The 14,348-nt window shown below is 40.7% G+C and overlaps 1 protein-coding gene across 1 annotated transcript in view; it reads right to left on the bottom strand.

The window, feature by feature from the left end:
• Positions 1 to 14,348, bottom strand: part of MCM9 (minichromosome maintenance 9 homologous recombination repair factor) — a 46,911-nt gene that overhangs the window by 28,089 nt on the left and 4,474 nt on the right. Inside the window, exons 3-7 of the mRNA XM_074150279.1 lie at positions 13,278 to 13,594; positions 11,361 to 11,442; positions 10,203 to 10,403; positions 8,125 to 8,250; positions 6,735 to 6,854 (exon numbers count right to left, since the gene is read on the bottom strand). Coding sequence (XP_074006380.1) covers positions 6,735 to 6,854; positions 8,125 to 8,250; positions 10,203 to 10,403; positions 11,361 to 11,442; positions 13,278 to 13,594 — 846 coding nt within the window. The remainder of the gene's footprint in view (positions 1 to 6,734; positions 6,855 to 8,124; positions 8,251 to 10,202; positions 10,404 to 11,360; positions 11,443 to 13,277; positions 13,595 to 14,348) is intronic.

Raw genomic sequence — 14,348 nt, forward strand, 5'->3', positions numbered from 1 at the left:
CCTATTGAAGATTCAAGTGAAAACATGGTCAAGTACAAGCTGTGACCAGAGTCCATCCATCAGCAGTATGAAGGCATCTTAGAAGCATATGCCACAAAGCGATGGAAGCAAACTGTATTACTGCTATTGCAGAATCAGCTACAAAACAGTCAACAAAACTTCATCATCCAGCAAACCAATTAACTTGGAGAAATCAGAAAGTGAAGATTTATTTTCTGTTTAGGAGAAGAAAAAGTCAACTGCACACATCAACTTGGATGCAGTAAACTTCAAGCTAGACCAGATGGCATGATGCTGCAGTAGAATTTGGCATCAGCTTACCCGATACACTAACACATCCTAGCTATAGCTGACCCACCAGTTACAGGAAAAAAGAAAAACCCTGCTGTGCTTGGTGGAAACAGGAGAAGAACACCTGTACCTCATCTTTGCAAAAGAAACAGTCTTTCTATGCCCTCTGAGAGACTGCATGCCTCTCGGGTCTTCTACAACTTTGTCCAGATCTTAGCAGTTCATACACACTGTCTTCGGAATATCACATTTCCTGGAAAAATCACATTCCAGAGACATGGAATTTGAGAAGCCAAAATCCAGTACTCCAGAGGCTTCAGGTCTCATCATAAGGTAACATCAAAGCACAAACTTTGTGGTATTAAAGATACAGAGCACATAAGTCATCTCTGTAAAGACTTGTCCCTGATCTCTGAAAGTTTTGAAACAGCAGGGTTACGTGCATGACACACAGACAGCCTCCACTTGTAGAGGCCCCCAAAATGCAAGGGAACGCTACTGACACGACTGGTGATGGATCATGCTGTATTTTTACCTCAGGTAGATAGACTCACTTCCATTAGAAGATTGTTGTAATGCTTATCAGAGGTTATTCACGTCCAAAGAAGTAAACGGATCAGACAAGGTAACGTTAGGAATGAAAAACATGAGTGGGGTTTTCTTATGTCTAGCTTGAAAAATACTTGTCCCTTCATCTTACAGTCACTGTGATTTATTCATGCATGACCTTCAGTCTGAATTACTGTGACACTCCCAAGTTTGAAGCAAGCAAAATGGCTCCAACTCCATGACAATGGAGGCTGGTGAAATTTAACCTCACCAGTGGCTCTGTAAAGCTCCACTGAAAAAGCCAAGCCTTACTATGAATTTGCAAGACTGCGGCAACTCAGAACTTTCCTTACAATAACCACAGTAGCTTAGTTTATAGATTGCCAGACAACCTGCATTCTTGAGATGCGAGTGACGAAGCCACAAAGACAAATCTGATGATCTGACAATTATTTGTAGGGCCTCAACTGCTGATTTTCCGGAAGTCTGAGGCTAGCCCCTTGCAGCTGTATAAAGATTGTCCCCCGCCATCTGAAAATGGTGGTAGGGAAGAACAAGGTAAAAGAACCCAAACCACCTTATGTACATGTACGCTCCTGGCAAATCCTCATTTACCAGAGACCGAAAAAGAGCAGAGTTAACCAAGCCTTGCGGCTTCTGTCCAGGCAGCTGGCCAGGAGATCCTTCACATGCTTCCTTAACTACCCTACCCCTTATGCATAGCACAGTGGGCTGCAAGCTTGCAGATTCTTTCATTTTTTGAGAACCACAGAAATTTGGTCTGGAGATGATGGGTTAATTGTTCCTGTTGTTGCTCACTGGAGGGCTCTGCTCGGAACGGACACCTACCTACAAAGGCTGGCAGTGGGGAGGGGACTACTCATGCTGGGCCTCCCCGTTTGTATTTATGTTTGCAGTTGAAGTTCTGCTCCTTAAGAGCTGGTCTTGTAGTGTGCGATACGAGAGCTGGGCTGCAGAAGACAGGTGGAGGCATTTTTGCTTGATTTTTGGTCTAGGCAAAGAAGAATGTTCGAGGAAGAAAAGCCAGCTGGAGTCATTTGTTAAACCCCGGGTTCATATCTGGAACTTGGAAAGCAAAGGCCCTTTCAGGAGGGGACAGAGGGAGGATACACTTCAGCATTCCCAGCTTTCAGCGATGCTGGCTGGGAGGCATGGCTGGGCACTCACTGTCCGTGGCACAAGGGATGTGCCTGCCCTCCCTGCAAACAGAAAAAAATGAGGAAGGAGGTGTGTGTGTGGCAAATGGCTACACCAGAGGTAAGAGACAACAGCTGCATTTTAGCAGCAGTGCTAAGAACTGGCTGAAATGTCAGGAACTTTCTAGGAGTGCTTGGGTCTCTCTCGAAAACACCCCTGGACCAGGAGATAAGGAGGCCTACCTTTGAACACAAGGGGGTCCTCCAGTTTGTCCTGTCTCACTAGAAAGGTGTGGCAGACCTACACTGATAGAAACTGGGAAGAAGCAGGGGCTTTATGGTATGGTAAAGGGAATCCCAAAGACATACAATATCCATCCAAAAATCAACTGCTTGAAATGCCAGTCATTTCAACAGCAGATGAAAAGGTCTGATGAAGACCTGCCTGGATGTATTATGCCAGAAGTGTGTAAGACCTGAAGCCTCCAGCCAACATGATGAAGATGTTGCTCCTGCAGTAATTCCTGTCCATCCTAACTACAGGTCTTCAGATACAGCTATATGAACAGACCAAAATGTCTGAAGACAGTTATCTACTTGGCCAAATGATCTTTTGCATGCAGGTGGTCAAGGTAAGCACTGTTTCAGGACAAAGCCATCTTGGAGCAGCATTGTTGAGAGGAAATTAAGGGAATTTAAGGGTCTGCAAGAGATAAGACATTGTTACAGACGTGGTACATCTCTGATGAGGTTTGATCACAACTTCAAAATCCATTCCTTCACAAAGCCCAGCAGACTTCCTACAGAGGTAAAGCCTCTTCAACTTGAGGCTCAACTGCTGAAGGAACAGCCAATGAAGTCATGCTCTCAGGAAAATATTTATTTTCAAGGTACATACCGATAGAAAATACTTCAAATTCATGTACAATTATGACTATTCAGGAGAACAAGAATCTTGTGGCAGACGTGAAGATCCAAGAAGAGTGGCCTAAAGGCTGCACCTCTGTTAATAACCTTATGAGGACCAGGGTATGAATCCACAGTGGAAAACTTCCCTGGCACTCCTTTGGCCTATATCAACTAGGGAACGCCCAGCGACAGTTTGGGGATCTACAAACAGGGAAAAATGTCTCCAGTTGGCCTATATCAACTAGGGAACGCCCAGCGACAGTTTGGGGATCTACAAACAGGGAAAAATGTCTCCAGTTGCAGTGTCTTGCGCACCTCAGGATACTGATACCATGTACTTTATTCATAATCATAGCCAGATGGCTCACATCAGCCACTTTGAACTGGTTTCTAATGGATCAGAAAAGAGCTCTGAAGCCTGTTAGCACCTGAAGCCTGCCTAAGGGAGAGGCTTACTATGACACAGAAAAGTGGTGGTTTCCCCTTGAGTTACGTTGCCTTCAATGAAAAGAAAAAAGCCACAGTGGCAAACTGCTGTTGGCATGATATGGTCAATGCTAGACGCTGCAAAATGCCAGCAAAAAAGGGCAGCAGTCTCAAGGCTCTGCAGAGGCTGTAAGAGGAGAGGCCAGAAGGCTGCATTTCATACAGCCCAGGAAGGCATATTGTACAGAACTGGAGAAACAGCTGATAGGCTCCCAGATTTTTAGACAAGCTGTTCTAAATACAGTTCATAAAATTCTTTAAGCAGTCCATCTGTGGAGGGACACAACACCAAACAAAGCTTTGCAGAAATGTGAACAGCAAAATAATCACCAGGAAGAGCAGAATGACTGTGGCCCGGATGTCCACAAGCTCCACAGCCACCAGCAGGCAGCTTGGGTTGGTTCCTGTCCCTATGGAGTCAAACACACCACTCAATCTATCACTGCAGATCTCAAGCTCCAGGGGAAAATGTAATATTTTCTTACTGGCGATTATCTCATCCAATTATGCACAAGCAGCACTATGGCTCTGGGGACTTCAAAACAGTTGGTTAAACTCAGCGACAAGGTGGGAACCAACAGAGAATTTGTTAAATCTCACTAAGTCTCTTTTTTTTCCCTGAAAAACTCTGTATCAATTTATAAAAATTAAAGGTACCTGAATGACTCTCTGTCATTCTCAGATGAGAAGCTAAGGGGGAAGAATGAACCAGGCCTTTACAAAACCTAAACACTGTGTAGACAGAACCAGAGAGTGGGACAGATGGTTCCCTCATCTTTTATTTACAAATCAGGAAGTCCTAAGTGGACAAAGAAATTTCTGCCATGGAGTTGTTGAGTGTGGGTTGGACTTCTGGCTGCCAACTTTCATTAAAGAGATGTGGGAGGAATGAGCCCCAGTTCCTCATAAAAGTCATGAACTTGCAGAGAACTCTAAACAGAAAATCTCTGCAAAGTGTTCGCAAGAAAGGTAACCTAATCAAACAAGTAAACTCAGAAATGCTATCTAGAGAGTGAAGGTAATGAGCTAATGTTCTGTTTTCACCCACAACAGAGAATAAATTACTGGTCATTTGTAAGGACTGTTTGCAGCAAGAGGTCAACTTGAGCCTGTTTTTGAGGTAAGAAAGATGAAGATCTTCCATACCGATTCACTACAACAACAAAGCAGGGTGTTAGCATGGGTCAAACTTTCTGAATCAGACAAAACCCACTTGATGAGGCACAAACTGTTTAAAAAGCGCTAGAGGAGGCAGGAACCTGACTGGAAGAGCAGAGGCCCAACAGCAAATCAAGCTGCGGACCTAGGTCGCTGTCTTCTGAAATTCTGCAAGGCAATTCCAGTTAGGTCTGGATGGGGTAATGGGATGCAGCGGGCACATGACACCACAGGCCCCCGAGGGATCATAGTCAATCTCAAAGTACATGATACCTAAGGTAGAGCAGGAAAGAAAGAGAATTTTGGCATAAGGAGAATGTTAATGATCTAATACGGTTTCCTGGAACCAATAAATGCTTGTACCAGGGAAAACTAGTATGACTGACAGTTTTGAAAGCAGAATTCTAATTCTAAGGTTGATACATAGCTCGTGTCCTAAAACAGCACCGGATGGGTAAAGGGTACAGGATGTTTTAATGCACAAGACTTTACCAAAGGTCGGTTAGATATCAGCAGTTTTCTCTAAAAGAGGAATCCAAATTTAAGACAGCTTTTAGCACTTTGCCAGAGTTCACCAAATCTCAAGTGTGTCTTTTGGCCAATGTGGATGGTAATCTCAGAGCCAGAGATTAAACTGCAATCCACACTGCTTTCTATGGAAAGTAAGGAGCTAGCCGAAAGTAGAATTTATGGATTTAGTCTTTGTACACTGGAGGGAAAAACATGCATTAGGACTCTCCTCTCATGAGAAAGTAGAAACTGGCAATTTGAAGTGTGCAATTACAACAAGGAAAGTAAAACAATTTAATAGTTCTCTAAACTCATCATTTAAAGCTTCTGCACAAATGGTAAATTGACAAAATCAATGTTAGGTACAGTTATAAACTTACTCATAGGTAAGACACTCCTTGCACAAGGAAGAAAATAATTCAAACTACATCCATTGGTTTTCAGGGAAATGCCTTTGAACCTAGCTATCATGGCTAAGCTGCAAACCAAATCATACAGAAAATGAAGCAGAGGAAGGAGATGTGGTGAAGAAGACAACAGCAACATCACAGGCCAAGAGCAGTTGACACGGGGAGATTGCTACTGACAAAAGTGTGCAAGGTCACATTGAAATGTATGGCAAAATTTCACTCCAGGTCGCTGTCAGTGCCCTAGTAAAATTTAGATGATCCAGCCTGTTCTCAGTTCTTAACACAGAACAAAAGCTGGAGAAAAGGTTACGCTGAGCCAGAACGTTCTCTCTGGCTTCTCTCCAGACCTATTTGTCAACACTTTGAATGGAAAACCAGAGGCATATGTGTTTCATAACAAGTTCCCTGCAGACGAGAGTGTATACGTTTGACATCACGTTCCACTTTCACAGCTACGGAAGACCCAGTATACATACGTACACATAGCTCCGGAACTGGGAAAGATTTATTATTCTCTGTTTTCCCATATATAAATAATGCAGTTTCCCAGACATAAAATGAAAAACAGCACTATCTGTGAAACATTCAAGTTACATAGGCCAGCTGAGACTCTGGGGTTTATCCCTAATTATTTTGTGATTTTGCATGTACTATTAATATAGTCATTTGCTCACATAAAGTCATTTGCAGAGGTAATCTGACCCTGCACGCTGTCCCCAGAAGAAAGAAAAAAAAAAAAAAAAACCTCTCTGAAACTATCTTGAAACCATCTTTATGAGTCAGAAATAATTCCTCAGCACAGGGGTAAATTTCCAGAAAGTAAGCACAAATCAAACTGGCACCCAACCAGAACATATAAAAGAACAGAAGAGAGGAGAGTATCTGTTCAGGAGAAACCAAATGAAGCTAGCCCATCACACAGTGGGAGCTCTGGACAGATGTCAGATTTGTCATAGCTGGGAAGAACACTAAAAATACAGGTCCAGATCATCCTCTGCCAGCAAAGCAGCGAGAGGTGCCCCTGGATGAGGCTTATAAGGTTCCCTGTTGGAAGCTCATCAGACTGCTCCACTGATACAGAAGAAGGGGCAAGACTGCCCTTCTGCAGAGTCATGTCAAGCCTCATGTGCCTCCACAGCAGTTCTTTGCTTCAACTGTGCTCGTACAACACTATATGAACATACATGTTCATATATGTAGAAGGCCTCTACATAAACATACTCCAGCGAAAAAAGTGAAGCGTTCCAGCTGAGGAAGAACATACCTGCACTTGTAGATCCAATTCCTGCAGTAAGCACAGAGCGTGGCATGATCTTTACTGCATACTTGAGAAACTGAGATTTCCCTGTACCTGGGTCTCCAACCAACAAAAGATGAGATTCACCTTGGGGGGAAAACGTTGATGTAAGAGTAGATGGTTTATATACAGAGAAAGATATAAACAAAATGCTCTGCATTAAATAATACTTCTTATTATTCACCTAACGTTTAGTACTACATATACATTACGATATGTAATTCTGTTTCAGACTGCACGATTTGGTGTGATAAATATACTGTTTAATAAAAGCATGCAGTCATATTGCTGCACCCAATCCCAATATTTACAATGAAATATTTTTAAAGTACTAGCAGGCATTTGACATATTTTCTGTAAAGTGGGTTCTTACATTTTAGAATACTCATTTCGCAGACTCAACTGACCCTTGAACATGAAACAGGATACCAGGGTTTAGTTATCATTCCACTATTCAGTTTACTTAAATTATTGTGAAAAGAACTAATAAGATCATCAGGTTGTTTTTCTCAACTAATTCTGTTACACTGCCAATAGTTACACAGTTTAGTAATATTGAAACAATGCAATTACAGAAGTAAATAATTTGACTACTACAATCCCACTGAAATGCTCTAAAATTATTTCATTGTCTCCTACAAAATATTAATACAACTTCAAATATAAACCCTATAACTTTATTTAGCTGCCGGAGCATTAAGAAAATCCTGAATTTGTATATACACACATACTATTTTAGGATTATTATGACCTACATAGATTATGACCTGCATACCACCTGGCACATGGCGTATTTGCCATCTAATAACAACAGAAGGAGAATCAGCAGGCAGATAACTTACAGTAACAGAACTAAGTGAGATGTGCTGACAATCACAGATGGAAAAGTCTGGCATTAAGAAGTAAAATGAATCCTTTAATTTTTCCTTTCAATGTACTGTAGTGATCCACATTAAGGAAACATTAATATTCCATCCTTTGATGCCAAATACTGCTGGGAATATTCTACTAGAAATCATTTCAAAACGTCACTTAAACAATAAAAAGTGAGTTTATGTTTTACCTAAAACAACTGCCTTTAATATTCTACCTAATGGAATCTTGAACACCTGCTTTTACTGGGTTTTATTTGGGAAAAATTAAAATAAAAAGAGGAAGTCTAGACACCCACTTTATTTGTCTGAGATTCTGGAATAATACTCAGCATTAATCAAAAATTGCTCTCACTCAAGGAAATGGGATCATTATGCTTCCAAAACCTTACTGCTTTGATTTTGGAGGGGGGAGGGATATGGGTGAAGACAGGGATGGGAACAACTGTTAGGAAGGATGTGACAGTATTAGAAACAATACTAACCTCTGATTCGAGTTCCAGTAGCATCAGTCCTCTGTACACCACCAGCGAGCACCATGGCTACAGCCAACTTCACCAGGTACAATCCAAATACTTGAGGACATAAGCTAGCCAAAATTTGATTCCTCCCTAGAACAGGAGCAAAACATGGCACTCAGCACTGCCCTAAGAGTAAAACTTGGTTTTCCATGGCCTCCTATATAAACTTTAAGTCCTATTACACTGACAAATAATTGTCCTATGTCCACAGTCCTACATCCACTCACAAATAATTTGGGTCTGCTTCCTGAACGAGAGCAACAGGGCAGAGAAGAGAATTTTTTTAATTTTTTTTTTTTTTTTTTAATGGGACCCAAGCAGTTTGAATCAAACTTCCTTCATTATAAAGAAGTTATGCCTTCCATTGTCACAAGCAGCAAAGTACTGGCAAAATATGCCACCTAGCAGATGACTTGAGGCATATATGTTTCTTGTGGAGGTCTTCTGAGGGAATTAACACATCTTTGTCCAAAAATTACATTTTAAAAACTTTGGTCAGCCATAGCACAACTCCAGATTTAACTCCGCAGTTGCCTCTATTTGCCTTCGGGTTCATTTGCCTTGTCAGCGCTGAGCAGATTAGCAGTTCTGCTTCTTTCTAGATAGTATCCAGAAAATATAAGGTCACCTGAGTAAGTTCTCTCAGAAGCCTGCTGTGGTAGACTTTCTCAGGACACAGCATCAGCAACTGATGATAAATAAACTGACTGACATAAAATACAGCAGTAACTAGCATTATCTCTTGAAAAACAGCAAATGTACACACATCCTGTTGTGAAATGGTCTATACCTCAGACTCCTTAGTCAAATTTGATCTCTGCCCTCACCTAAAGGGACTCAGATTCAGACAAAGAGCCTGAAACAGACATCTTGGGCAGTCAGGGCACTTCTAATTTCCACCCCAATTTTCTTGTAGCCAGTTTGTATTAATTTATTTATTCTAAATGGGTAATATTGCATAAAACCACATTGCTCCCTGCAGGCTTCCAAAAATTGTCCTCAAAATGAAAGATTGAATGGGACCTTCAATAAGGATCCTGAATTACTTTCTGAACAGTTCTAACCAGAGTGATATGAAATGTTCTCATTCCAAACAGCAGGAGGAAGAAATGTTCTCATTCTAAACAGCAGGAGGCTAGTAATTAAATTGCTTTCTGAGAAATGCAGTTCTGAAGAATCTTTGCCATTGACAAGATCTCCAATTTCTTATGTGAGTGCTCTAATTTTTAAGCTGACACGGGCAACACTCCCACCTGCTTTTCCTCCTGTTTGCCTTTTATGAAGAAAGACTAAGCCCTTTTCAGTGTTTTAAAAGATGGAGTGTTTGCCTGAGACAGTTCAGTGACAGAGATCCTAAAGCGTCCATTGAGCTTCCCTGCGGTTCAGGAGAAGGCACTGAGATTATGGAGAGGGACAGCGTTCCAGGCACAACTCCTGCTAATTCCCAGGTGGTTGACTGCAGACTATGGTAAGTTTTGGAGCCAGCATACTAAACACTACGGCTGTTCTGGAAGCCACTGTGAATTGGGAGACTCTCTCCATATTTGATTGGAGGCTCCACAGCACCTAAATCAAGGGTCAGGCATCCAAGAGTTAGGTTAAAGATGAGATGTGCTAAGCTCTGTGGTAAAGATTCACAGCTTAATTTGGAATGCAGAGACAGCGAGGCAGATCCCTCACTCCAGAGCCAATAGCTGTGCTGACTAAAAGCAGGTCTGGTCCGCACTATTTCTTCTAAGAGGCATGCTTTCTCTTTTTCCCTGAACTTATGTTGTTTCTCGTTTCTTGTTAATAAACGTTCCACAAAACACTTGGCTAGAAAGCTCAAAAGAAGGAAGATCAATGCAGTACCTATGGTACTTTTTTCCCCAGTAATATTAAAGTAAGAATTTCATATTCCTGTTCTGGAAAAAATATATTATTGGAGAAATGGGTGGTGGGATAGGATAGTAGGGGACAAACGTGTTCAGTCACTGTATTTTCACTTCTGATTTCACCTATATCCGAAAATGTGTTCTACTTAAAAGCTTTCAACTACTAACCTGCTAAGGGATCATTCCTATGCTTTTCCCAGAAGTCTTCGAATTCCTTGCGGACTTCTTCATCAATTACAACCCCTGCCAGCTGCTCATTGTTAACTTTAATGTAGTTGGCTTTCAAAACAAGCTCCAAGTCACAGCGTGCACCCTCGTGGAAAGGTTTCCACCTCTGCATTACCACTCCATACACGGTGATGTCATCTCCTGGTGGTAATAACAAAAACTAGTAAAATAACATCTGACGTGAGATATGCAGATGTGACAGCTATAAAGCATAATAATGCAACTGAGAACTTGTGTCACAGTAAATCAGGTTAAAAAAACCCAACAACAAAAAGCAAACCTCCCTCAGTTACTGGAAGTCTAAAATAAACATTAGGTAGATTGCTTATGTCTGTGGTAGGAAGTTGCTATGTCTTTCTACTTCTGATTAAGGTAGGTGAATTCTTAAAAGTATACCTCTGCTTGTTTCCTCTTTTGTAAAAGAGGAATTCTTGGTAAACTGTAAAAGCTCTTCTTTCTATTAGAAAAATATATCTATATACAAAAAATGTATACTATACAAAAAATTTAGTCAAAACTTATTTCACTTTTGTGATGAATTCCAGAATCACTCGTTAACATTCTGGCCACAGTGTTCTTCTGAGAAAGCACAATTAGAAAATAATTTCTTGTGGGGATGTACCTATCTGAGGATTTTTAGTCCATTCTTCATACATCCTCCTGCCAATTAGCTTCCTTCTGAATGCTGAGTAGCTTTTTCCACCTGCAGCACTCCTCAGACAGGAGGCCAGGTTACCCAGCTCTCCACACACCTACAGAGGGACACCCCACGCTGTGCGATGGTGTGGAGCAATTTCCTCAAGAGGTTTGGTGTTCCCATGCTAACAAGATTTCATATACTTTCTGTGTGTCACAACACATTACTTATTGAAACTGATGTGTCAAACAGCCAAGATGTAACATGGGGATGTATGACATTGTCTAGAATAGTCTTCAACTGCCACGCTAACATCCAAGCTGAAACAGCTACGTGACAGATGAACATCTCTCATTCAACAAGCCCTCAGCACTGACAGCCTGCTTGGCAAAGATTTGTCTCAAATGGAAAAATAAAAATGCTTGTGGTACAAAGATATGCAATATACGACGTATCCTCACCAGACTTGCAACTGTCCACTAAGTCATCTTCCAGAACAACCACCATGCAACGAGGGATGCTTCCAACAGACAGTCTTTGAACCTAGGAGACAGGAAGGAAAAGCACTCCTGAAGAACAACACCTTTCAAAAGCCAGTTATAGCTGCTCAGGCTTAGAGGACCTACACTCCTTTCCAGGAACTGAGGTCAGTCCTTGCTTTTTCTCACAAAACTTACACAGTAAACATGCCACTGCTGCCATGAACTTAATAATGGAAGTTTAATACTGATATTAATGGAAAAGGGATTGGGTATTAAATTAGCTGAAGGTGCTCAATCCTGGGAGGTGCTGTGTGATTTCAGTATATTGCTGAAGAAATCTCACTAAAAGTGGTCATTTGAAAGAGCTGATTTTTTATTTTTTAAATAATTTGAGATATTTTTAGATACTTCTTCAATATGCAGAGTTTACTTTGGGTACTGAAGCATGTTCATGGGTTAAATAACCCGTCGCTGAAGTATATACTAAAAGATTATTCTCTGTATTTTTCTGGTATTTAACCATAATTGGACAGGTTGTGACATGTAGGTGTCAAGGATTAAATCAACAACAGGAAAAAACAAATCGCATACAATCAGCCAAACGTACATTGACAAATATGACAGTAACTGCTGTAATTCTTCTTCTTTTCTCCAGGGCAAAGTCTATGCAATCTTGTCACAGTCTATTTCTAACCAATAATCTTTCTATTTACACTTAGAGCTTGCAATAGTTTTTAGAATATCCACTGCACAAGAACAACAATCAGAAGTACCTTTTCATTCTGCAGTACACATCATACGTGCTGCAATTCCAGATTTATTCACTCTCTAGTGCCTACCAAGGTTAATTCATCCTTGTGTATTATCTAACGGCCACAGGCAGTTCACGTCAGTGTCAGTAGTGGTGGCACACACACAGCTACTTGCAGAGCTCAATAGGAAACATGAGTGAAATTCATTCCCAGTTTAACCTTACTGTGTTTAATAAGCCCCTGCTGCTGAAAATCCTTCCCATTAGAGACCTGTGTCACACAGTAAAACAAAACATGTTATAGAACCCATATGTCAGAAACAATCATAATATAAACATGCAACATAGGGCTTATTTCCTAGAAAGTTTTATTTCCTTACTTTTCTGCTATTCTGAACTTTAAAGAGTTTCATTTCTAATTTCATACATTTCTGCTTTCATTTTGCATGTAGATTGGCACCACTATCCTCTTAATTTATAAAATCAAAACCCTGAAACAACTTAGAGATCTTAGAAAAAAATTATGAAAAAGACACTGAATGTATAAATAAACACAGAAACATTGCCTGCAATATACCCCACTTAATCTCAATTTTCATACAGCATTTTGTCTTAGTTACGCGCAACCATAAAAAGAAGCCCGGTAGTTTCTTACTCCTCCAGCTTAGCCATACTTCCACCCAGGAAGTGTTTACTTTCAGAAAAACAAATGCAAATTCCGTGAGGAGCACATATTCAGTAATTGTTGAATTCAATATTGGCTGAAGGGAAAAGAAATTTGCAGACACCATGTATTGACCATACTGCACCACCCTAGCTGGTCTTGGCCACCACTGGCCTGGCTTTAGACCTTAGAGACAGAATGCAAACTTAGGTTAGTTTTCCATGCTGAATCCTTGTAAAACCCATGCAGTGATCCCAGGTGTTTCGTATGATCTGGAATGGAGTTAACTAATAATGGAAATCTAATCAACAACTTAATTCTGATGTAAGCATGAACAGTTTCATAAAAATTAGTGGAGTTACCTTATTCCAGCAGGAAATTAAGCCTTTAAATGCCTTGTTTAGTAAGGTAATCCTTTTTGTACTTGAGACATCTATACCTTAATACCCTCCCCTTTTTCTCCATTGTATTTTTTTTTTACCTGTTCCTGAATTTTGATTTCTTGATAGTCTCTGCAGCAGGTAGGAGAAGAGGTTGTTCCAGAGAGACATGTGAACTTGGTTGAGTTGCAGCCTTCTTCATTAAGACAGGCTGATGGACGACAGAATGCATAGTACTGTTCAAAATCAGCTTTGACGACAAACACATGCTTGCACTTATTGCAGATATAACTCCGTTCAAACTCCAGAACTTTCACCAGACTGGTACGTATGACAGTCCCAGTCACAGACAAAAAGTGGCCCACATCCTTGGTTTTAGGAATGTGCTCTCGAGTCAGCTCTGGGCAAACAGGCAAACCTGTTAAACAAAAATATGTGCAGCATAAAGCTATGCATATAAAACATGGACTTACAATGCAGCTAAACTGAAAGACTAGAAAAAATGCCAGAAGTATTAACAGTAGCGATTGTTATTACTTTTTATAAATGAGATTCAACAACTCATCTGTTGTACCATAAATCTGATTCACTGGCCTCAGATGGTGAAAAACATCAGACGCTGAGCACTAACAGAAAATATTGCCATTTTACTCTCTTGCTCTTGCCAAGGGCTGAATAGTCAGGAGCAGTTTCCATTCATGGAAATAGCTCCCAATGTTCTCAGATCTATTTATTAATTTAAAAGATCTTTTGGCACATAACATTTATTCCACAACTGGTTTATTACAAAATTTTAATTATGCTACTTAATTGTGGTTCAATGTTATTCCCACATTTAAACAAGTGTAACTCTTGATCTCGTGTGAGTTCTCAAGTCTAAGCAAACTTAAATTTCATAGTCTGCGAGCATTTGACCTTAAATGTACATCGCATACCAGTAAGCCTCAAGCACGAGAAGGATGGCATAAAAAGAATGCGAAGAGGTTATGAACACAACCAAAGCAAATTCACTTGCACATTCAAATGAACAGTGACAGAACATTCTCGTGGCACTTGCTCTCCTTTAATTCCACCCCAACAGCCAGCTCCGTGGTGCACTGACCCCGCTCCCGCACTCACCCGTGCAGCCGTCACTTAGCACCACAGCAGCTGAAATCCTCAGGAAAAGTAAC

Source organism: Numenius arquata, chromosome 7 (assembly GCF_964106895.1).
Source record: "Numenius arquata chromosome 7, bNumArq3.hap1.1, whole genome shotgun sequence".
Taxonomy (NCBI): Eukaryota; Metazoa; Chordata; class Aves; order Charadriiformes; family Scolopacidae; genus Numenius; species Numenius arquata.